Source organism: Hydra viridissima, unplaced genomic scaffold, assembly GCF_058129835.1.
Source record: "Hydra viridissima isolate aposymbiotic clone 2 unplaced genomic scaffold, HvirCarnegie_v1 scaffold_1, whole genome shotgun sequence".
Taxonomy (NCBI): domain Eukaryota; kingdom Metazoa; phylum Cnidaria; class Hydrozoa; order Anthoathecata; family Hydridae; genus Hydra; species Hydra viridissima.
The window spans coordinates 12,287,707-12,310,491 of NW_028324300.1; the positions used below are offsets into that span (position 1 = coordinate 12,287,707).

At 28.5% G+C, this 22,785-nt stretch overlaps 1 protein-coding gene and 1 long non-coding RNA gene across 3 annotated transcripts in view; one reads left to right on the top strand and one right to left on the bottom strand.

The window, feature by feature from the left end:
- LOC145187281 (sorting nexin-27-like) overlaps positions 1–22,785 on the bottom strand; it is a 23,834-nt gene continuing 1,049 nt past the window's right edge. Inside the window, exons 2-14 of the mRNA XM_090072012.1 lie at positions 21,688–21,919; positions 20,399–20,473; positions 18,691–18,808; positions 18,185–18,252; positions 16,114–16,248; positions 14,098–14,176; positions 5,978–6,087; positions 4,590–4,730; positions 4,082–4,231; positions 3,446–3,574; positions 1,431–1,490; positions 310–372; positions 1–229 (exon numbers count right to left, since the gene is read on the bottom strand). Of these exons, the coding sequence (XP_089928138.1) occupies positions 173–229; positions 310–372; positions 1,431–1,490; positions 3,446–3,574; positions 4,082–4,231; positions 4,590–4,730; positions 5,978–6,087; positions 14,098–14,176; positions 16,114–16,248; positions 18,185–18,252; positions 18,691–18,808; positions 20,399–20,473; positions 21,688–21,919 (1,417 nt within the window). The 3' untranslated portion in view covers positions 1–172. The remainder of the gene's footprint in view (positions 230–309; positions 373–1,430; positions 1,491–3,445; positions 3,575–4,081; positions 4,232–4,589; positions 4,731–5,977; positions 6,088–14,097; positions 14,177–16,113; positions 16,249–18,184; positions 18,253–18,690; positions 18,809–20,398; positions 20,474–21,687; positions 21,920–22,785) is intronic.
- Positions 19,678–22,785, top strand: part of LOC149893380 (uncharacterized) — a 17,135-nt gene continuing 14,027 nt past the window's right edge. For both annotated transcript variants that reach the window (XR_016447078.1, XR_016447079.1), the window contains exons 1-2: positions 19,678–19,789; positions 20,852–20,886. This is a non-coding gene — a long non-coding RNA (uncharacterized LOC149893380). The remainder of the gene's footprint in view (positions 19,790–20,851; positions 20,887–22,785) is intronic.

Consider the following 22,785-nt stretch of genomic DNA (forward strand, 5'->3'; position numbering starts at 1 on the left):
TTTAATTATAGTATGAATATTTAAGTATGAATACAATGTTTTATTCCAAACTAAATTAATGTAGTTGGATCAATGAACATAATCCAATATACTTAAGATGAATACACTTTTCAACTTAACATAATATGATCTTAAGGCAGAAACCCAAGTTGCAAGTGTAACTTTTCAATTCTTATAGGTCACCATCATGAATATGCTTTTTGGTTGAAGGTTTTGCTTTAGCTGATAGCTATAAAATTTAAATAAAGAATAAGAATTTACAAAAAACTGGAAAAAAAACTTCTTGAATTCTTTGATGATAAATCGTACCGTTGTTTTAGTAGTAATTTCAGCAATAGAAGAGCTGGGCAAAATTGGGCTACCAGAAGCATCCTGATAAATAAAAATAATATAAAATGTTTAGACACATTATGTTAGAAATTCACTATGATAATTAAAATAGCAGCAGAAAACATATTAAGCCAACAGCAACTATACTTCTATGCTTACAGGGCCTGGATTTCAAATAAATAATGACATGCTACAATGTCTGCAACTCCCCAATTTTAAACAGGAAGAGCATATCGATAAATCAATGAACAGCAATGTGTTAAATTACTAATAGAGCAGCTAGAATGCAGTTATGGGCAGAAAATTGAGTACTGCTAAAATATTACTTTAACACAGTAAAGACTATTTATTGACAAAAAATTTTGAAGTGTGTTCTATATAACAAAATTAAGCTCAATTACAATCACTCAGTGAAAACAAAAAAGAAAAAAAAAAAGACAATTTTGTCAGCATGAATGAATGTGAAGATATTTGCTTGATTATGTTTGTTTTCTATCAAATTGTAGGCAGAAAAGTAGAAGATGCATAAAATAACCATATAAATATACATAAAATAACCATGCTATATTTCTTAAAAATACAATCCTAATGGCTGTGATTGTGGAAACTGCTATTGAACATTGTAAAAAACTTAAACATGATGGCTAGATTGACAAAATCTAATCTTAAATTTTTATCCTCTATATTAACAAAACGTGACAATATATTTCTCTAATGATTCGATAGACTAATCAGGTTGCTTTATGTCTAAAACTGGATAGTATTTAATAGTTTTTTTTTTAAACTGTTTCAAAAAAGAAACGATGGATGAAATTTTGATGCTTGGATGAAAGGTTTTTTTCTCTTTCAGGAAAAGAACAGCAACTTTATGTAATTTCCACATAGTTTTTAGAAAATGCAATATAAGGACGCTGTGACATAGAAAACTCATAACTTTGATATTTTGTAGATGATAGTAAATTTACATGATACCAAATGTGCTAAGGCATAGAATGAACTTTTGGATAATTTTTTTTCTTTTAACATAATTTTTAATGAAAATAAAATACTACTTTAATGGAATAAATCTCAGCCAATCAAAAGTTGATCTTTATAATCACCTTTTTACACCAGTTTAACTCTTTAGCAACACGGTTGCAACAATCCTCCATATATTTATACTAAAAGTAAAAACAGATTACTTGAATTAACTAAAACATTCAAGTATTTCAAATTCACTAAAACATACGTAAACTGAAAAAAAAATTTCAAAATTTAAAATAATAATTCAACTTAAAAAAACCAAACAAACAAAAAATTAGTTACTTTTACATAATAAAGTCTGTTTACTTTTAAAAAATAAACAAACATATTAGATGTTTACAGAAACTCCATCTCCTATTCTATAACTGCTTAAGTGTTCAGTTTCCATTTTGATTAAATGCTTAAACTACAGTGGAGAAAATAGAATTAGCCTCACCATGTGCTGATCCAATATTTTGTAAATCTGTAAACAAGTTTGTGCGGTACAACTTTTGTATCCACACACATATAATTACTGTTACAAACAACAACTTTTTAGATTATAATATAGCATAATTAAATTGCGGTACATTTGATAAAACCATAAAATGTATAATACTTGATATTTGCGGTAACAAATAGAATTAGCCTCATCAATAGTTATTTTCAGTTTACTTGTATATTTTGATCTGGTGATACGCATTTGTGAGTTAGTTTTTTATTATTATTTGTATGTTAAACAAAGACTGTGAAATCAGTGCTCATAAAGTTTTTAACATTTGGTTTTTGATACCTTAATTTGAAATGGGACGTGGTAAGCGTTTAACGAATGAAGAATTAGCAGTAATCAAAGCATACAAAGATACAGGCTTATCTAATCGGGAAATTGCGAAGAAAATTAAAAGATCTCCAAAAGTGGTTAACAATTACTTCAAGATTGGCGTTAATTATGGAGCTTATAAGGGAAGTGGTGGCAAACGTAAAATTGATAATCGTACTAAACGAGTTATTGTACGTCGTGCTGTTGCTCAGCACATGACTGCATCTCAAATTCGTGCTAATTTACAATTACCTGTATCTGTTCAACGTGTGAGACAAATCTTACATGAAGATCCAAACACAGTTTGGAAAAAGCGTAAACCAAAACCAAAACTTACTGCTCGTCATAAAAAAGTTAGATTACAATTTGCAAAAGAACACATGTCTTGTCAAGAAGAGTGGCATCAAGTTCTCTTTAGTGATGAAAAAAAGTTCAATCTAGATGGTCCTGATGGCTATCAATATTACTGGCACGATCTTCGAAAAGAGAAAGAAACTCAGATGAGTCGTAACTTTGGGGGTGGAAATGTTATGGTTTGGGGGGCTTTTTCCTTTTGCTGGAAAACTTCCACTGGCATGGATTTCAACAAAAATGAATTCACAGGACTACATTGACTTATTAGAAATAAGTTTACTTGAACATGGTGAGGAATTGATGGGTGAAACTTTCACTTCCCAACAAGATAATGCTACTAGCCATAATTCAAAGCTTACAAAGGCTTGGTTTAGAGAAAAAGTATTCACGTAATGGAATGGCCCGCACGTAGTCCAGATCTTAACCCAATTGAAAATCTATGGGGAATACTTTGTAGAAAGGTTTATGAAAATGGTAAGCAATTTGAATGCACCTTGGAGCTGAAAACTCGTATCAGAGAAGCTTGGAATGAAATATCTATAGAAACTATCCAAAATCTTGTGACTAGTATGTCAAACCGCATATTTGAAGTCATTAAAAATTCAGGAAGCTATACTAAATACTAAATGAGCGTAAAAACAAAATATTTTCTTTATTTTTTGTATATAACGTTAATGAGGCTAATTCAATTTTCTCCACAAATTGAATACTTTTAATTTTTTTTCCATTTGGAATTAGTTAAACATACCAATTTATAAACTTTTTAGTTGTAGTAGAAGTAATAAGAAATAAAGTAGATTTCATAATTGTTTACCTGCGATTTTTGTTAAATTAGAACAAAAAATAAAGGTGAGGCTAATTCTATTTTCTCCGCTGTATTATATAAGTATCACATCACTATGAAAAAAATGTAAAAAATATATATATAAATAAACATACATATAGTGAATAGACGCGAACTTGACGAGGTTTTCTTCCAGGTTTTAAGTATTCAAACCAAAAGCACATTGCTTCAGTATCTGCATCCCAACTTTGTATCTCATCCCAATTAAAGGTGTGCTCTTGATCCTATGTTTTAAATCAAAAAGCTGATTTAAATCATTTTTACTATTTATTTTTATTTTTACAATAGCTAAATAAATAGATATATAAATATAAAGAAGACTTTAAAGATCAGGAGGAACTCAAGTATTAAAACACCTAAAGTAATGTAGCTTTGAACAGTATGGTTTTATAAAACATTAATACTAATTGAATTAGCATCGAGAAATCAATACCTTTTGGCTCATAATTATTGTTTTAACTAGCAATTTATTAAATTTCTATAACCTGTGTTCTATAGAAACACTGTTAAATTTTGTTCTTAATAAGGATTGTTGCCAGACTTTCAGTAAGCATCATAACAATGAAAACTGTATAGAGTAAAATGTTTGATTGTTTGCATAACATTGAGATTTCTTATTTACATATATTTAATATTTAACAATAATTATAGATAAGTATAATTAATTTTAATTTACTTAAAGTGGAAACAACAGAGCAAATAAGATTTTTTTTTTAAAAAAAAAAAACAACCTCTGCAACACCATCAGCAGAACAAGCCATCATTGTGAGGTACTTTAAAGAAACCTTAAGAATGACATGGCCTTCTTTTCGAGCATCACATTCACAATGAGGAAAGAAAATTTCTCCATAACCCTTCATAGTTCGAACCAATTCAAGAAACTGAAGATAATAAATATAAAAGTGGCATTACAAATCTCTTAAATTGAATTTATATAAACTATACTATTCCAAAGGTATTTGGGATCCTAAAAAGTGATTAGTTAAAAGGAATTTTTTAAATCTTTTAAAGATAAACTGAAACCTATAAAATTTGTCAATTATTTGAAAAAATTAAAACATTAGAACCTTTCAAAACCAAGTCATAAAGGAATGCTTAGAACTGCTAAATAGTGTGAAAAAACTTTGACTATGATACATTTTTATATACTTATGTTTTTAAATTTGAATTTTTAAATAAAAATCTCAACTACAAGAGTAAAACGAATAAAACTAAATAAAACAAATAAAAAATACTCACTGGCAATTTATTATTTATAGCAATATACTCCTTGACTTTTTGAATTTTATCTTCAGGTTTGATGAAACCTTTTCGAATATCTGCAATTGCCTGGTTATATAACAGATTTAAAGCCACTGGATCAGCATCCATTTCTATTTCCTAACATTTAAAAGTAAAAAGGAAATCATTACTTTAACAGAATATTTTACAGTGTTTGCTACTTTATGAATTATTTCAAGGAGCAGATTAATTTCGGTTTAAAATTTTAAATATACAATATGTACTGGAGTATATGCAGTATATTGAAAATTTTAAACACCAGATAAATCTGGTCAAATTCTTAACTGAAGTGTCATTTGATTTTTTATAAATGAAGTGTAACCAATTTATTGTTTAAATATTAAAGAATATGTAATTTTGTATTGTCAACCAACAACTTGTAAATTTTGTTGTCTTTTCTAAATAAAAGGTTGAAACTTGATTTTGTTTTCTCTTCCAAATATTGGCACTTACTGGCACATTTTTGTTTGGCAATGAAAGCACATACTTAATGAAGTCACAATACTGCATGAATCAGTAAAGCAAAACCCTCCACTAAAAAAATCTTTGACTCTTTTTTTACTGTTTAGTAAAAGTTTCCTGTTATTAACAAGTCAAAGTTTGACTTAAAGTAGCATACAATTATTTCTTTTAAGAGTCTTTTTCTGAGGCAAAATTTCTATGAATGGAAAACAATTCTGCAACATTCTGATGCATATTTATTTAAAAGGAAAACTTTAAATTTGTATGGCTATAGTGGGAAATTATTAACACTTCTTAATTTTCACTTTTACATTTAATTTTCCATGCACTCAAAGAAAAAAAAGATTAAAGATAAAAGATTTAGAAAGAAAATTATGATTTGTTTTTTCCAGTAATAAAAAAAATTATAGTTTCTCAGCACTAATTTTGCCATTAAAACAGTGATTAAAATGAAAACCATTGATAACTCAACCATGAGTATTCAATAATAAATACTCAGCCATAAGCATTCAACTATAAGTATTCTCTTTTAGCTTTGATTAAAAACACTTAAAAAATTAACTCAATATTTATGTTGGTTCATCGTCAAGATCACTTTTTTAATCTATTGTAAACTGCCTTAAATCTTACCTTTTATACACAGGTATATGCTTTATTTAGAAAATCATGTTTTTTAATTATGAGTAATTTTTGTTACTGAGATTTATCTTCATTTATCAGTGTTTTCTGCAAATGATTTTGTAAAAGAAATTCTTACAAATATAACAGCTATATCTAATTTTAACAATGTTTGTATATCAACTGATACTTCTGTTACAAACAAAATCAAAACAAAAGTGCTTGAGCAGATTATCTTGTAAAAAAAAAATTCCGAGAATTGATACCCTAGCTATTGTAAATATCCATTTTCTCACAGCTAACTTTGTTTCTCCTGACTCTGCAACAGATTTCTGGTAAATACTATATGGAAACTCAGAAGACTCAAGTTTGCGTTCTAAAAACAAAAGAAATATTATATATAGCAAATTATTTTAAAACTTTAACAGCCGCCTGCTATTTTTAAGCAAATGGATTAAGCAAAGTTTGTACAGTCGGCGTACAAGTATACGTATTGTGTTGTTATATATTGTTCATATTATACATTGTTTGTATTATATTATATATATATACTATATATATTTATATTATATATTATATTATTTATATTATATGTTATACATTGTTGTTGGCCATTGGCTGTACATGCGACAGTTAATGTGTTAAGCATTCTGATATAGGCTATCAACTATTTTTGTAAGATATTGTAAAACATGACATTAGAGTGTGAATTTAATAAAATAAAAAAAAATTGAAAAGCTCACAAATCAGCTGAATTTTTGATAAGAAAAATTTCTCTTTGGAGAAAAAACTATGGATTATTATTGTATCAGAAGCTCAGAGAGCATAAACTAACAGTTAGTCAGCAACTTATTGTAGAAGTACATTTCTCACAAACAGTGTTTTTTTAGAAATTATAGCTTTTTTTGAAATAAAAAAATAGCATAAGGTAAATATGCTGACAAAAAAAAGCCTTTTTGAAGACTGTAATAAAAAAACTTTGAAAAAATTATTTATAAAATTATGTGGATAGCCATATGTGGCTGTGGTTATCCAAGCCATCGCTGTAGCAATCAATACATCAATTTGTAATGATGTTTAGAAAAACAACTACTTCCATTTATTCACAAGTGGCAACTTTAGTTAGATTTAGCAAGTTCTCATGACATGAATATGTCAATTATCTTGATAAAGAATCCAATCTGCTAAAAGTGTCTCAGGCATGACTAATGGAGAACTTTTTGGGACATTGAGCTCAAAAGGTTTATGAGGGAGATTAGTAAGCTTCAACAGAGCACACCTTGATTGATCACATCAAATTAAAACTAAAAGAAATTGATTTGACCTTTTAACAGTTGCTTATGAAAGGTGTTTAAGCAAAATTGAGATCTATCGCAGTTGAGTTTTTTCATATAAGAAATAACTGATTTTCAAAATACTTTATCTTAGAAAAAAATCATAACAGTTTTTTTTCTTTATTTATAAAAAAGATAGTAAAGTTTTTATTTTGTCTGAAAGCTTATGCATCACCCATTGTTCTCTTTGGTCTTTCCTCAAAATAAACAAGAAAAACTGCTGATGAACTTAAGTTGATCAAGGACTGTATGTATCATGACTGCAACTCTATGCAAAACATCTTAGCATAGAATTGCAGTCATGATACATACAGTCCCTGATCAAATTATTAGCCCACCTTATCAATTTTGTTAATTTTTGAGGATTTAATGTTTTTGGTGCCATTTAAGTCTGATTGCAATATTGTTACTAGTTGATTTATATTTTTTTGTTTATAACTTAACACTTTCAAGCTTTTAGAAATATAAAATTATATTTAGGGTGGCAACAATTTCAGGGGAATAAGTGGCACCTGTTTAATTCATAAAATTCATTTTTGTCATCCATACTGATTTCATAGTTTTTTTTAAGTGCAGTGATGTTTTTTTTAACCATTGTTACTTAATTACATAAGATTTGTAGTATAATATACTTTGGAACAATTTTTAGGCAATTACTTCAATATTTATGTATTTTTTTTTATAAAAACCAATTATTATTTCTTAAAATAGTAAAGATAAATTGTTTAAAAGTTCTAAATTACAAAATGGCAAAAAAAGAAGACATTTGTTCTGAAAAAAAGCAATTATTCAATAACTTTTGACCAACAAGCATTCCTTAATAAGTGAAATATCAAGAAAATGTGATATATCAAGATGCACTGTAAAACGAATCCAAGACAAATTGAAAAATGGCCTCCCATTATGTGTTTGGAGACAAGGCAAATGCAGTCGAAAAAAGAAAATAACACCCAGGAATGAGAGAATGCTAGTAAAAATAGTAAAAGAAAATAGATTTGCAACATGTTCTGCAATAACCAGCAAGTTAAATGAGGTGGGAATAAATGTAACGACAATCACTGTTCAACAAAGTTTGCATGGATTGGGCATTAGAAGTAGAAGGCCAGCACTAAAGTCAAAATCAACCAAAGCACAGAGAAAAAAACACCTGGATTGGGCGAAGAAGTATCATAGTTTCACTGTTGATGACTGGAAATTGGTAAGTCATTATAATACAATGATTAGAAGTTTTTTTCTTAATATTTCAGTCCTTATATTCTGTGATAACTTTTATTCTGTTTTCTTCAGGTATGCTTCAGCGATGAGACTATCATAGAAATTATGACTCAAAAGGCTCAATATGTCAAAAGGGCTGTCAATGAAAAATTTCATGAAGATTGTATAATCCAAACAATTAAACATCCTTCTGAAGTCAAGTTTTGGTAGGTTATCAGCGGGAAAGGCCTTGGTCGACTGTTCATTGTAGATGGAATATTAAAACAGGATCAATACAAAAAAGTTATTGAAACTTCTCTTTTACCTCAATTGAAGGAGTGGTTTCCAAATAAGCAAAAAAAAAAAATATTTATGCAAGATGGAGCCCCATGCCACACAGCAAAATCCATTAAAAAATTATTAGTTTCTCAAAAAATTCCACTATTGGATTGGCCAGGGAACTCCCTGGATTTAAACCCTATAGAAAATGTATGGGAGTTATTAAAGAGAGAAATTTCTACCGAAAAGGTCACAAATAGGACCCAATTGATTGAAAAAGTTATTTGGCATTGGAACCAAAATGTATATTTGAAAGAAATGGCTTTAAATTGTCTCTATAGTATGCCAAATTGCCTTCTTGCAGTGATTTAAAAAAAGGAGGATCAACAAAATATTGAGAATTTCTTTTTGTATTTTTGAAGAAAAAATCAAACTTTACTACTAGAATGAGAAAAATTACAAAAATAGTAACGTGGGCTAATAAGTTGATCAGGGACTGTATACTTATCTATAAGAGCTGGCTGGTTTTCTAGCTTTATGAAGAGACATTAGTTAGAACTCCTGAAGAAACACCCACATATTCAAATCTAACTAAAGCTAATTTATTTTGTAATAATTTGAAAAACATACTTAATATTTTACCATTTAAGCCACTATCTCAATTAATTGTAGATGAGACAAAAATCAAACTGATAAAAAAAATTGACAAAGATTTCTAAAAGTATTAAACAAGTAGAGCCATATGCTGTTCAGTTGGAATCTTCAACAAATCTGGTAGGATGAAGGAATACCTTTTCCTGGTGTTATTACAATGCTTTCTAAACCATTAGCGGTCACAAACTAAGGAAGGCTTTGTTCTTTTTATCAGCTGCTGAAATAACAGAGTCTTCCTTAATTTATCAAAGTTCATCTCGACAAAGTCAAGCAACATCTGGACATTTTATTTAACATTTCACAACCAAACTAATAAAAACCAACCATGGACATAATAAGGGTAAAAAAAAACTACTGTAATTTTGACAAAAAAATCACATAAAACAAGCAGTTCATTGTTCTGCATTTTAGTATCTTTAATGCAGAACAATAATAACTTAAACTGTGGCATGGTAACATCTGCCCCATGCCATGGCAAATTAATACACACTGTTGTTACCCAATTAACAAAACAATAGTGTGTATAACCTCATTTATGAACTAGTAATCCATATCTTGTAATCAATATTTTGAAGACACCCTAAGGCACTAATGTAACTGTTTAGGATTGGTCTAGTTAAAAAAAAATAAACTTCTTGTTAACTACCCCTCTACCTAACTATTCTCTCTTATGCTTAAGTTTGAGTGTATATTAGGGACCAACAAAAAAAGTATTTTAATCACGACTTTAGGTACTAGCAAGACCAATAGAAAATTTCAGATTATAGGTGCTTTGTTTAGCTCTCCACATTTCATTTGAAGAAAACTACTTTATCAAAACAGCTTTTTTTTACATTTAATAACAAACCTTATTGCTGATAATAGTGTTTAGCTTGCTACTTTTTTTTAGAATTTGTTACAATTAGCCTGAACGTCTATAAAAACATTTAAAAGAAAAACGTTCCTTTTTGGAGGAAGAACAAAGGTGTCAACTAATACTAAACTACCAAGTGTAGAAGTTTTTTAAAGTACTACATTTTAGGCTTTTTATGAAATGCAAGAAAAACTCCATTTCAATTATCCTGTACTGTGGGTTCTTTTTTCCTAGACAATAAATTTAGAGAGGACCCATCTAGATTTAAGAAATTATCATTTTAAAATAAAAAGTGTAATTTTAAAAGCTAAAAGAAATAAACTGGAAAGATGTAAGCATCACACTCAAGTTAAAACATTTACAAAGAGGAGGCTTATAAACAAGTAAGAAAAGTTAATTGATATTGCTTGTAAGATTGATGAGTAAATTTTGATAAATTGCACCAAGAATATGAAAGCATGACACAAAGATCAAATTTTTCGGCAAAATCAAAGAAGACAAAGTAACTTCTTGCAAAGTTTAAAGCAGGATATAGTAAGCTTACTATATCCTGCTTTAAACTTTGCAAGAAGTTACTTGGAGAGGGAACAAAAGAAGGAAAGAGAAAAGGGGAGATTCAGAATAAAAAAAAAGAAAATTATCTAAAAAGAAAATTTTTCTAATTTCATACCTTTTTCCAATTACAAAAGCAACTGGAAAAGACATAGGAGTTTTTTTTGTTAAGGCTTAGAATCTCTTTGGTTGCAGCAGTAGCCACACTAGGTTAAGTCATAAGGGAGGCAATATTGATGATTTATTAATCAAACAGAGCAGTTCTCAGAGGCAGAAAAAGTAAAAAGTTAATGAAGATCCTTAAAAGATCAAAAATAAATATCTTACTCTACATTTTGATTCAAAGGTAATGACTTAAACTACAATTTAGGGCTGAAAGGAAGTTGAGAGGGTTGTTATCATTACCACTCCAGGCATAGGATGATCAACTTATTGTTGCATTGTTCCTATTGAGAATGCTTAAGCAAAAATAAAAGCAAATTAAATTTCAGAAATCCTTGAAAAATGGGAACATTATACAGATAGTTGCCACAAACACTGGATGGCTAAATGGTGCTTGTGCACACTTAGAGCAGGCATTATGCAAATATAAAGTAGCATGCAAAGTTTATAAACAGCTAATATTTTCTAGTTTTTTTTTGTCAAAACTTTTTGCCGTTTTACTGAAAATGAATTTAATTTTTAACAATTGATTCTCTAAATTAACTATATAGAATAATTTACTCAAAAAAATGAAAATTTGTAAGAGAAGGAAGAAATTCAAATTTTATTGAAAACATAATTGTGCAAAAGTTTATAAACAAATGAAAAAAATTCAAAAAAGAGAAATTATTTCTAATTCCTCCACATTTTTTCTTCATAGTACATCAGTGTTTTGTTGGATAGCCACTAGATTTTAACATTGCTTAAAAACAACAACATATAGAGTCAACTAAGTTGATAAGCACATCTATGGGATAATTCCCCAACTATCTGAAAGCATCTTGAATAAATCATTTTTATAGGTTGGATTTTGCCCTTCAATTGACAATCAAGATGCTCGCAAAGATGTTCTATTGGATTTAAATCCGGACTTTGAGAAGGCCAGTCCAAAAGTGGAATTTTTTTCAAATTTAAAAAATTTTTGATAGAATTTGCACGATGCTTTGGGTTGTTCTCTTGTTGGAAAATCCAACCACAAGGTATTTTTTCCTTTCTATGTGGCACCATAACATTCTTGATTATATCTAAATATACATTCTGATCCATTATGCCTTTAATGCAATGAAGTGGATCAATAGAATCACAACTGAAAGATCCCCAAACCATTATATTGCCACCACCATTTTTAACTGTTGACATTTGATACTTAGGAGAAAATCATTTACCTTTCGAACGTCTCATGTACTTAACATTGCTACCAAACATGAAAAACTTTGATTTGTCACTGAATAAGACTTTTGATCATTCTTTTGAAGTCGAATGCAAATGACCTTTTGCAAATTTCATTCGTGCTAAGTGATTATTTAATAATATAAAACAAAATTCTTGCTCAAAATATCATTCGATTCAACAGCAACTTTGTGGGTTTCGATTTTCTAACCAAAGTTTTATCTTGATGTTTTGTAGTTATCTTTGGCCTGCCTAGATGATGCTTGTTTTCAAGTGTCTTACGGTCTCTATATCTCTTAACTAGTACGCTAATTGTTGATTAGAAATTTGCATATAAAGAATCTTCTTTTCTCCAGCACATATTATCAAATTTTTCTTTTCTAGTGACAATTCTTTAGACTTTCTCATTATTTAAGTTAAATATTATCTCCAGTAAATTAATCTAAATATTAATGATTTTCTTAATGAAATTTTGATTTTTTTAATGGGGCATAGGACTGTTTATAAACTTTTGCATAATTATGTTTTCAATAAAATTTGGATTTTTTTTCCTTCTGTTACAAATTTTCATTTTTTTGAGTAAATTATACTATGTAATCACTTTAGAGGAACAATCTTTAAAAATTCCATTCATTTTCAGTGAAAAGGAAAAAAATTATGATGAAAAAACTAGAAAATATTAGCTGTTTATAAACTTTTGCATGCTACTGCATATATATATTGAGCCCCAATTTGAGACTTTAAAACCTTGCTCAGCTAAGTAATTTATGGCTTAGGGAATCAATAAGTTCAATATGTTTATGGCTTGTCATCATACCAGTTTATGGCCAAGACTATTTATTGTTTAATGTTCGACCTTCAACTTCCACAAATTCCAACCTTGTTCCTGATTTAATATTGGCTATAAAGGTAATTTTTATTTAACAAATGGGAAAGTTCATTTCAGTATTCTATACAAACTGGTTTGTTGAAGTCCACTTAGCAGGTGCTTCTCCATCTTTTGACTTACAAGCTTCAATTTAATACAAGATGATATGATTCAGTAAATAGATAGAAGTCTCAATTCTACTAAAAGATGACTCAACTCCAACCATTTCAGTTTTGGAATTTAACTGAAAAATTTGTTGTACTATTTCTCATTGATAATCATTTACCAAAAGATATTTGACTAGTTGCTTTCCGATTTCAAAAAACTCCTAGGCCAGAGATGCTATATTCATACAAACTAGGTAAAGGAATGAAACAAATTGTGGTAGATAGTCATTCCAAACTTCTTTCTGATATTGTAGAACAAGAGTGTTGGTTTTTACTTAACAAACTAAAAACTAGCCATGCCTAAAATAGAATTGATTAAAAATTCTTCAAATTGGGAGCTCTTTCCTGGAAATACAAAGAATTCTTTTCTGAAATACAAAGAATCTCTCCATGTGATAGATGATTGTGCAGAAAGGGGAATTAAGCATGACCTAGATATTCTAGAATCTTTTACGTACAAAACAATAAGCAGGCAAACTCTTTAGCTGTTGCAAGTTCTAAACAAAAACTTAAAATAACAAAGATTTAATTTAGCTTTAAAGATATTAAATAGAAGAACAATGTATCTTCTGGCCACCAAAGATTAAAAGAACTGTGATACTTTGAACCTAATAAAATAATTAAGAACGATCTTATTTAAGAGAAATATTAAATTCCTGTTTTAATTTTACATAACTAACAGTTTGGTGTGATCTATAAGAAAATCATGCTAACTAATGTTTCAGTAATGTGTAAATAATATTTAAAAAATCATTTTGAATAAAAATAGGGTTTGTTTTTTTTTAGTCTAAAGTGGAGGGTTTAGTAATGCACTGATGTGTCTTTAATTTTTCATGATTATAAATAGCACCTATATTCATAATATAAGATACTTGGTATAGTTAAAATGTTTTTTAACTTTTTTTTTCAGGACGCTAATAAACATTGAACCTTACTTTAAACAAAATTGAACCTTACTTCAAACTCCAAGACTTAGCAGTCTGCCTATGAGTTTGAAAAATTCCAAGAGTCATACTGGCATTTATATTCACAATAAAAAAAAACCATGGTGTGTTCAAATAAATTTTTTTTTCTTTTTTCACGTGCATATGTAAAAAGAAAGAAAAAAATTTACCAAACTCATTATCCATGATTTGGAAGATAGCAAAAAATGTTGCACTGTATTCTGATAAACCAAGTTTTTTTACGACACACTAAAACATAAAAATGAGAATGTTTTAAAATTTAAAGTAAAACATCAAGTTATTGAAAAATTAGTATAAAGCATGTTGTTTGAAACAAAAAAACAACACTCCTTTAGTAATCTCCTACATTAAAGAGACATGGTCACACAAATTAAAAAATTAACATGTTGCTTTTCTTGCAAAATTGTCATTAAAAAACCATTTCAGATATGGACTGGTATTTACACTATGACTAGGGACAGGCAAAAAACACGAAAACACGGAAGCCGTGTTTTTCGTGTTTTTCGTCATTTGCTGTGTTTTCTGTGTTTTCTGAGAAATCCGTGTTTTTGTCAGATTTACCATGATTTTCTGTTTTTTTTTAAAATTAACTCGCTCTATTCTCTTACTTACTTGTTGTTAGTGGTAATTGCTTGACGTCAACTCATCTATCATTTCCAGTTAGTAATTACCATTTTTTTGTAAACGAGTTGCGTGTCAATCAATAAACATCTTACATTTAGTTATGTTGAAGAATGCCATGAATGTTTCTTGTGCCGAGCACGCAAAACAGTATCCCAAGGGAACTTTGCACGCCAACGATGGCCGTCTCTTTTGCACAAGTTGTAACGTTACACTAGATCATACGAGAAAAGGTACGATTGATAGACACTTGCTAACACCTATGCACACTCAAAAACGTAAAAGCCTCAATGAAACAAATGACATTCGTGCAAAGAAGCAAGCTACAATAACAGGTGCATTTAAGGCGGTATCTGAGTCACATAATGCAGGAAATCTTGCTCAGTTTGAATTAGTGGAGGCATTTACTGCAGCTAACATACCGCTAAACTAACTTGATCATCCTAAGCTAAAGAAATATTTACAGACGAATGTGAAGAACCTCGGGGCACTACCGTGTGCAAGTCACCTACGGCGCGATTATCTACCGAAAGTTTTTGATGTTACTCATGATGAATTAAAAGCCCGTGTTGAAGCAGCATCTTAAGTTGTTGTAGCCACTGATGAGGCCAGCAATTCCCAAGATTGTTTTGTTCTACATATACTGTTTATACTACCAGTAACAAAGTCTGATGAAACGCAGATGAAGGCAGTAACAGTTAACCTGGTCTACTTAGAAAACGTTAATGCAATGACAGTCAGTCAGGCAATTATTAAGACCCTGAACAAGTTCAACATTAACTTCAATAAAGTCAGTGCATTTGTTACAGACAATGCCAGTTACGTGACGAAGACTATGAGAAATCTCCAAGGGATACTCCCCCACTGTGTTCATTTGTCATGTAATGTTTTTAATTCAGTAAGCTAAGAGCTAAGTGAATAATTTCAATTTAGAGACTTCAGCAACAAAGTTGAACAAACGGTCATAAAATCTTAGTTAAAACACAGCTTTTGCTTATTGAAGTTATTTCACTATGAATAAAAAAGTGGCATTTTGATGCCGTGTTTTTTCCGTGTTTTTTGCGATTTTTATTAAAGTACGACATATTTTTCGCACTTTTTTACCATACTTTTTGCCTGTCCCTAACTATGACATTCAACTTTGAAAATAACTTCTCATAATTAAAGTAGGCTATTTAAAAGTGATATTTATCAAAAAAACATCAGCATACAAAATAAGTTTTGATGAAAAAATTAGAAATTATTAAGTTATATCTGTTTAAAAATTTTAAAGTTATCGGAAATTCTATCCTTTGTAAGAGAATATTAAAGAGAATTCCACCATTAGTTAGACTGATTTAATTTCTTGTTTCAAGAAGTTGTTTTTATATTATAACAAAATGTTTGTGTTAAATATTAAGATTATTTTCTATTTGCAAATCTACTTTTCTGAAATAATCTTTTTCAAAACTTCTCAATCAGTAACTTATAAAAATTCCTATTAATTTTTTATTTTTTAGCTACCTTAAACTTAAAAAAAGGCATAACAGGATAAAATAACTCACCTCATACATTTGATCATTTTTTTGTTTTGTATTAGAGACAACTACTGATAATATTGTCTTGTCAGGTAAATTGAATTTGATTTCTTTTTCAGTGACATCAGGTTTTTCAACAACTTTATTTTGAGAATTATTTTTCTAAAACAAAATTAATTTAAATAACTAATAAGTTTAAATAAAAAATCAAATCCTTTACATTTAATGGTTATAAATTTATTTATATTAAAATCTTTCAAAAGCACTACTTCCAAACATAAGTAATTTTGATAAAAAAAACAGCAGAAACAAAGTTCTACACCTAACATACACACACACATACACACACATCAATACTAGGCTGTCTCAAAAAAACTAAAGTTTGTAAAGTTTGGGGTCTCACCCCCCAGAAAGTTTCATTTTGTTGAGTTTACACCATTTGCAAAAAATGAGGCCAGTCAGATGATGTTTAGGGGTGCCTCAAGAGAACTAATTTTGAATTTAATGACCGAAATGCATTAAAAACAAATAAATTGCAAAATTTGAGATCTTGATTACTTATTTCAAGAGATATGGTTGATCAAATTTGGCACAAATCAGTAGTTCACTGTGATGGCAAACTTCTTCCAGATATATTAGGAAATGAAGTTGACAGATTGCCAGTATTGCTATGCTTTCTTGCTGATGGCAGCATCAAACTTCTTGGAGTTCCAAAGATAGATTTTGCGACAGGTAATGCTGCAGTATAAGCAGTTTATGAGCAGCTACAGCCATGGCACTATGAGTCTCTTGTGGTAGTTATGTGTTTTGACACCACTGCTGCCAATACTTGCAAGTTTAGTGGCGTCTGTCACCTGCTTGAGGACAAATTAGGCCAAAGAAATCCTGCTGTCTGGTGTTTTTACAGTTTGCTTCAGGCCATCATCAGGTCCAGATATTTTACTTTTCAAAAGTGGAGTCATCTGAATCATAAACACCTGAGTGTGATATTTGAATAGTGCCAATCTTCGAAAAATATTTGACATAATGTCATAACATTTTTTTTTAGAAGTTACAGTGAATTGACTTATTTTTATTTTCAGAAAAATGGACTCAAAGCAGTTTTGTGAGTTGATTCATGATTATTTTTAATGGGAAAAAATACAGCTCAAGCAGAACAATTGCTTCAAAAGTGTTACCCATACTCTAATCCCCCAGCAACAATCATTAAACAATTGTTTTCTGATTTTAAACATGGTTGTACAGATACCAGCAATAGCATTTTGGAAATCCAAATGAGGCTATTAATCCTGAAAATATCAAAAAAAAACCTGAAAATCATTATGGGTAATTGCAAAGTGAAGTTACAAGAGATAGCTGACACCTTGATGTTATCAAAAGGCATTAATTTCAATATTACACACAAACATTTGGGTATGAAAAAGTTGGTTTCCACATGGGTACCATGTTTGCTCACACTAGAACAAAAATAACAACAAATTGATGATTCAAAACACTGTTTGGACATGTGTAAGCAGTTTTGGACATGTGTAAGCAGTGTAAGCTTGTGTTTTTCCGTAAGTACATCATCAAAATCTATGAAACATAGACTCACCATTTCACTCAAGAATCAAGTCAACAGCCAGCTGAGTGACAGGCAGTTAATGAAAGCTCTCCTAAATGACCAAATATTTAACAATTGGCTGGTGAGGTTATGGCTTTCAAATTTTGGGATGTACAAGGTATAGTAACTTAAACAAGAAAAAACAATCTACAGCAACTTTTATATTGGGTTATTGGAGCATTTGAAGGCTGGAATCACCAAAAAGTGGTCACATTTGGTGAAGGAAAAAAATCTTATTTTGCTAAGGCAATTCATTATGTCACAAGTTACTAAAAACAATGGCAAAAAAGTACAAATTAGGATTTGAGTTTCATCTGTACCTATCTTATAGTCCAGATCTGGACCCCTGGAACAAAAAATAAAAGCTTCTACAATCTTCTTTATTGGTCTTTCTAGTGAGAACCTTTTGTTCCCAATAAACAAACTTTAAAGCATAAATTGCTTAATTGCTAAAACTACATACTTTATGTAAAAATTTTAAAATCTAAGGTGAACCTGTGAGTTTTCTTCACGTAGAAAATTTTCCATGACCTCAGATTCATAAATTTCTCGTACAGCAGTAACTAAACAAACATCAACAATCAAAAATATGAAATCCGACTAATTATGTAGCAAACCAATAAAAAAAATATTAATTGATATTGCTTAAATAAAACTTTTAACTAGTTTTGCCATCAACTTTAAAATTCTTTGCTGAATTTTTGTTTGATAACATCAAACAAAACTTTTAACTCTACCTACCTTCTATACCTGGCTAAAAAGATTATTTTTTAGTTTTGAAATATTTGCTTAAATTTGCTTAAGTTGTCAATTAAAATAATTACTAATAATACTGACAACCAGTTTTCTTTTCTTTCCTGAGGGTATAGACTAGCTGCCGTTGAAATTGATAACAAAATTGTCAGACATCTTAAAATAGGCAAAAAAAAATTAATAGCTATTTTAAAAACAGCAGCAAGAACAGATTATCAGTCATAAAATTTTACTTTATTTTTACTCACCATCTTCAATATACATTTCAAGTCCCCTTCGTCTACTATCCAGTTGTTGATCAGAAAGTTTAAGAGGCCATTTTGAAGGGAATTTTGGAAATGGACAATCAGGAAATTTTTTCTTTAACTAAAAGCATAAAAATTACAAATTTTTACTCCATCATTTATCATCATGCTATGATCATTTATGATCAGCAAATATTTTATATTCTACAAAGCTTAAAATTTATCAAGCTTATGTCTGCTTTAAAATTTCAGTATTTCAGAAATTTTGTATTTGCATTTTGGGGCAAACAAAACTTAATTAATGAACAACAGATAATTTTAATTTAGATGATATCTAAGCTGTGGTGAAGCTGTGTGAAGATGAAATTTGAACTTTTAAAAAGTTTCAGATTTATCCAAGAATAAAATGCTTATACCTTTTTTCTTTGTAACTTTTTTGTTGTAAAAAAAAAAAAACAAAAAAAAAAAAAACTCTTTTTTTTTCAATCAATGTACACCTGTCTATATCTGTTTGCTTATTTATTATAAAAGACTTGAAAAATCTTGTGATTAAAAAATGCTATTTTATTGAAAAAAATTTTATGGAAAACTTAAATTTATTATCAATTTCTTTTGAAAGCTAGGACTTGTATTACATTATCACTTATTTCTTTTTTTTTTTTAGTTGTTATCCTTCACATCTATTTCTAAAAAATTAAGGAACAAGCTATTTATTATTAACCATATTTTGGGTTTGCACTTTAATCTAATAATGTTGAAATATTAAATATACGGTAAAACATTTTAATTTGTAAACACAGATTAGTGGTATTTTAAAAAATATTTAGAAAATAAAACTATAATGAATGAATTTATATTATAAATTAAATCAATAAACATTTTCTTATATTCATTCTAAATCATTAAGATCTTTTATATCAAAAAAAAAAAAGTAATTAAAAGTATAATTTTTAAAAATGCAATAGGAAGCCATTGTTAAAAATTTGTGAGTTCTGATTTTATTACAACAAAAAAAAAAAATCAGCAAAATCTGAAAGGAAAATATATCTGAAAAAGATTTTAAAGAAGTTTCAAACAACCATAATTATTGTTTTATATGCCTGTAAGTAATGTTTAGCTTCGAATTATGAATTATTTTGAAGAGAAATAAAATTCCTTTTCAAATGAGACTTCTAGCATCAAGAAAAATTAATTGTAGAGAAAAAGAAACTTTATATGTAACAGAAATTTACTAAACTGAAATATATTTATATAATTACTATTATATTCATTTATTTATATTTATATAATTACTATATACTTTATTTATATTTATATAATTACTATTGACTACTTTCACTTTTTAGTTTGACTACTTTCATTTTTTATTTTGACTACTTTCATTTTTTATTTTGACTACTTTCATTTTTTATTTTGACTTTAAACATTACTCTTTGGTCAAATTTTCAGCATTCAGCATTTTTTAGCATTACACCTACTGTTTCAGTAAATTTATTTTCACCATTCAACAGCAACATTTTTACAGAAATGTTTCACCATTCAACAGCAACATTTTTACAGAAATGTTTCACCATTCAACAGCAGCATTTTTACAGAAATGTTTCACCATTCAACAGCAGCATTTTTACAGAAATGTTTCACCATTCAACAGCAACATTTTTTATCAGTAGAAAAATCAACATGTTATAATATATAAAGTTAAACAACATACTTCGCTGTGCAGATTTGCAAATTCATTGTAACGACGAGAACATAGATACTTTCCAGATATGAAAATATTGTACACCTATATGTAAAATTAAATTACATCTTTTATATGTATGTATGTATGTATGTATGTATGTATGTATGTATGTATGTATGTATGTATGTATGTATGTATGCATGCATGTATGTACGTACGTATGTACGTACATACATACATACATACATACATACATACATACATACATACATACATACATACATACATACATACATACATACATACATACATATAAAAAATTTAGGTATTCCTCTTTCTTGATTTAAATTGTAATTTAAATTAAAATTTTCTGGTTTAAATTGTGGTTTAAAACAATGACTTAAATATTTAGAATAACATTTATAAACATTTAAAGTATTCAGAACAACATTTATCTTTAAAAAGACTTTTTCATTATAGAATTCCTGGAATCTTGATTGAGAGCAGACATGAAAGTAAGCTTTAAAGTGCATTAAAGAATTTTTTTTTTTTTAAAGAATTTTTAGAAAAACTTAGGTCAGTTTAGGAAAATTAGGTCAGTTAAAATTGAGGCAAGCCAGTCATAGGTTCTAAAAAATTGGATTTACTCAACCATGAGTGTTCAAAGTCTTTGAATACATAAATTTAGATTTTCTCATCTTATCAAAGAAGTAATAATTAACTGATACTTTTTTTTTTTTACCTTTTTAGATTATTTTTTAGATAATTGATTTTTTCAAGAATTGAAAAAAAAATTGTTTAAAATTTTTGAATATTTAAAGTAAATAATAAATAATTAAATACAATATACAATACAGCACTTTATTAAGGATATTTTATAAAATGACCAGTATGATTTTATAAGTGAAGAAAAAAACTGCATAAATTTCCATAAAAAAAATTTTTATACACTTCTTTTAAAAGCATTTTTGCCCCTGTGCTGATCTTCAATAATATTAATAAAAAAATTCAAAAGTTAGGCAAAAGTAGAAACTGGATTTTTAGTCACATTACGACACATACAAAAACTTATTCTTAACATAACTCACATTTTTTTAATAACAAATTTCTCTTTCAAAGTGAGTGAACTTTTGTATACTGAAATATTTTCATATTCTTAATTTAAAAACTTCAATAAATTCAAAAATACTGTACATTTACAATTTTAAATACAACTAGAATGTATCACTCCATCAAGCTGCACTAGAGTTTTTAATATCAGGTTAATGAGTTGTTAAAAAAAAATGTAGTGATTAAGTAAAAATTTGTAAAATTACCACATATTTTTCTCCATCTTTTTCTATACATCGGAAGTCTGGTATTGTAATGGGAATGCTTCTGCGATCAGAATAATCAATATAATCACTGCTAGAAGTATCTGATGCCCCATCAAGTTTACGTGCCTCACTGGGAGAGACAGAAATAATAACTAATGTTAAATGATCTTTTCCCTGTTTAATTAGATCGACAACAGCTCTGTGGTCAGTTCCTTCGCAGTTAACATTATTCCTAAAATAAAATTTCTTTTAACTAATTTCTAGTAAATTTATTTAGAAATAATATTTATACTCTTATACATCTTTGCAACTACTTTATAAATCTTACTAAGAACAAGCTAAAAGCAATTGGTCAACAATTACAAATAGTTTAGCACTTCTAATTTATATATTTTGAACACTTACTTTAAACTTTATCTTTATTATTTAAGCATGACTGAGCATCATACTACATTTATTACTCCAATAATTAGTAAATGATCAGATAGCCTTACGATTACATAAAAGGGAAACATAAATGGGTGATAATGAACATTGAACTACAACCAAAAATCAAAAAATAGTCTCTCATTCACCTATTGGGAATCTATGTTTTCTGTTGATTGAGGTTAATTGAATTTATGATTTAAATTAGACCTTCAATATGCTTGATAATTTACCCAAGAAAAAAAAATCCTGTTGTAAAGCAACTCTGAAATAAAACTATAGATTTTTGCCAAAGTTATTATCAAGATTACCAGTCAGATTTATCCCTTAAAATGCAAATAAACAGGGATGTAATAAAACTTAAACACATTTGGGCTTTTTTTGTGACTCAACCTGGAAAATCCATTTCAGAGAAGTTAGTAGGCTTCAATCCTTTTTTTTTTTTTACAAACCAAATAAGAAAACAATTCTTTTATTCATTTGTTTCTCCTTGCAAAGTAGAAAATCTTTTGCAAAATAGATTGCAATTTTACAGCATATCAAAACTATATTACATACCATTGGTTGCCTAAAAATATTTTTCAAGTTATAAAAGAAAGTATTTAATTTCTTTGGAATTTAGTAGATCTATGATATAAAGTGAGAAGTAATTTTGAAATAAAACTTTTAAGA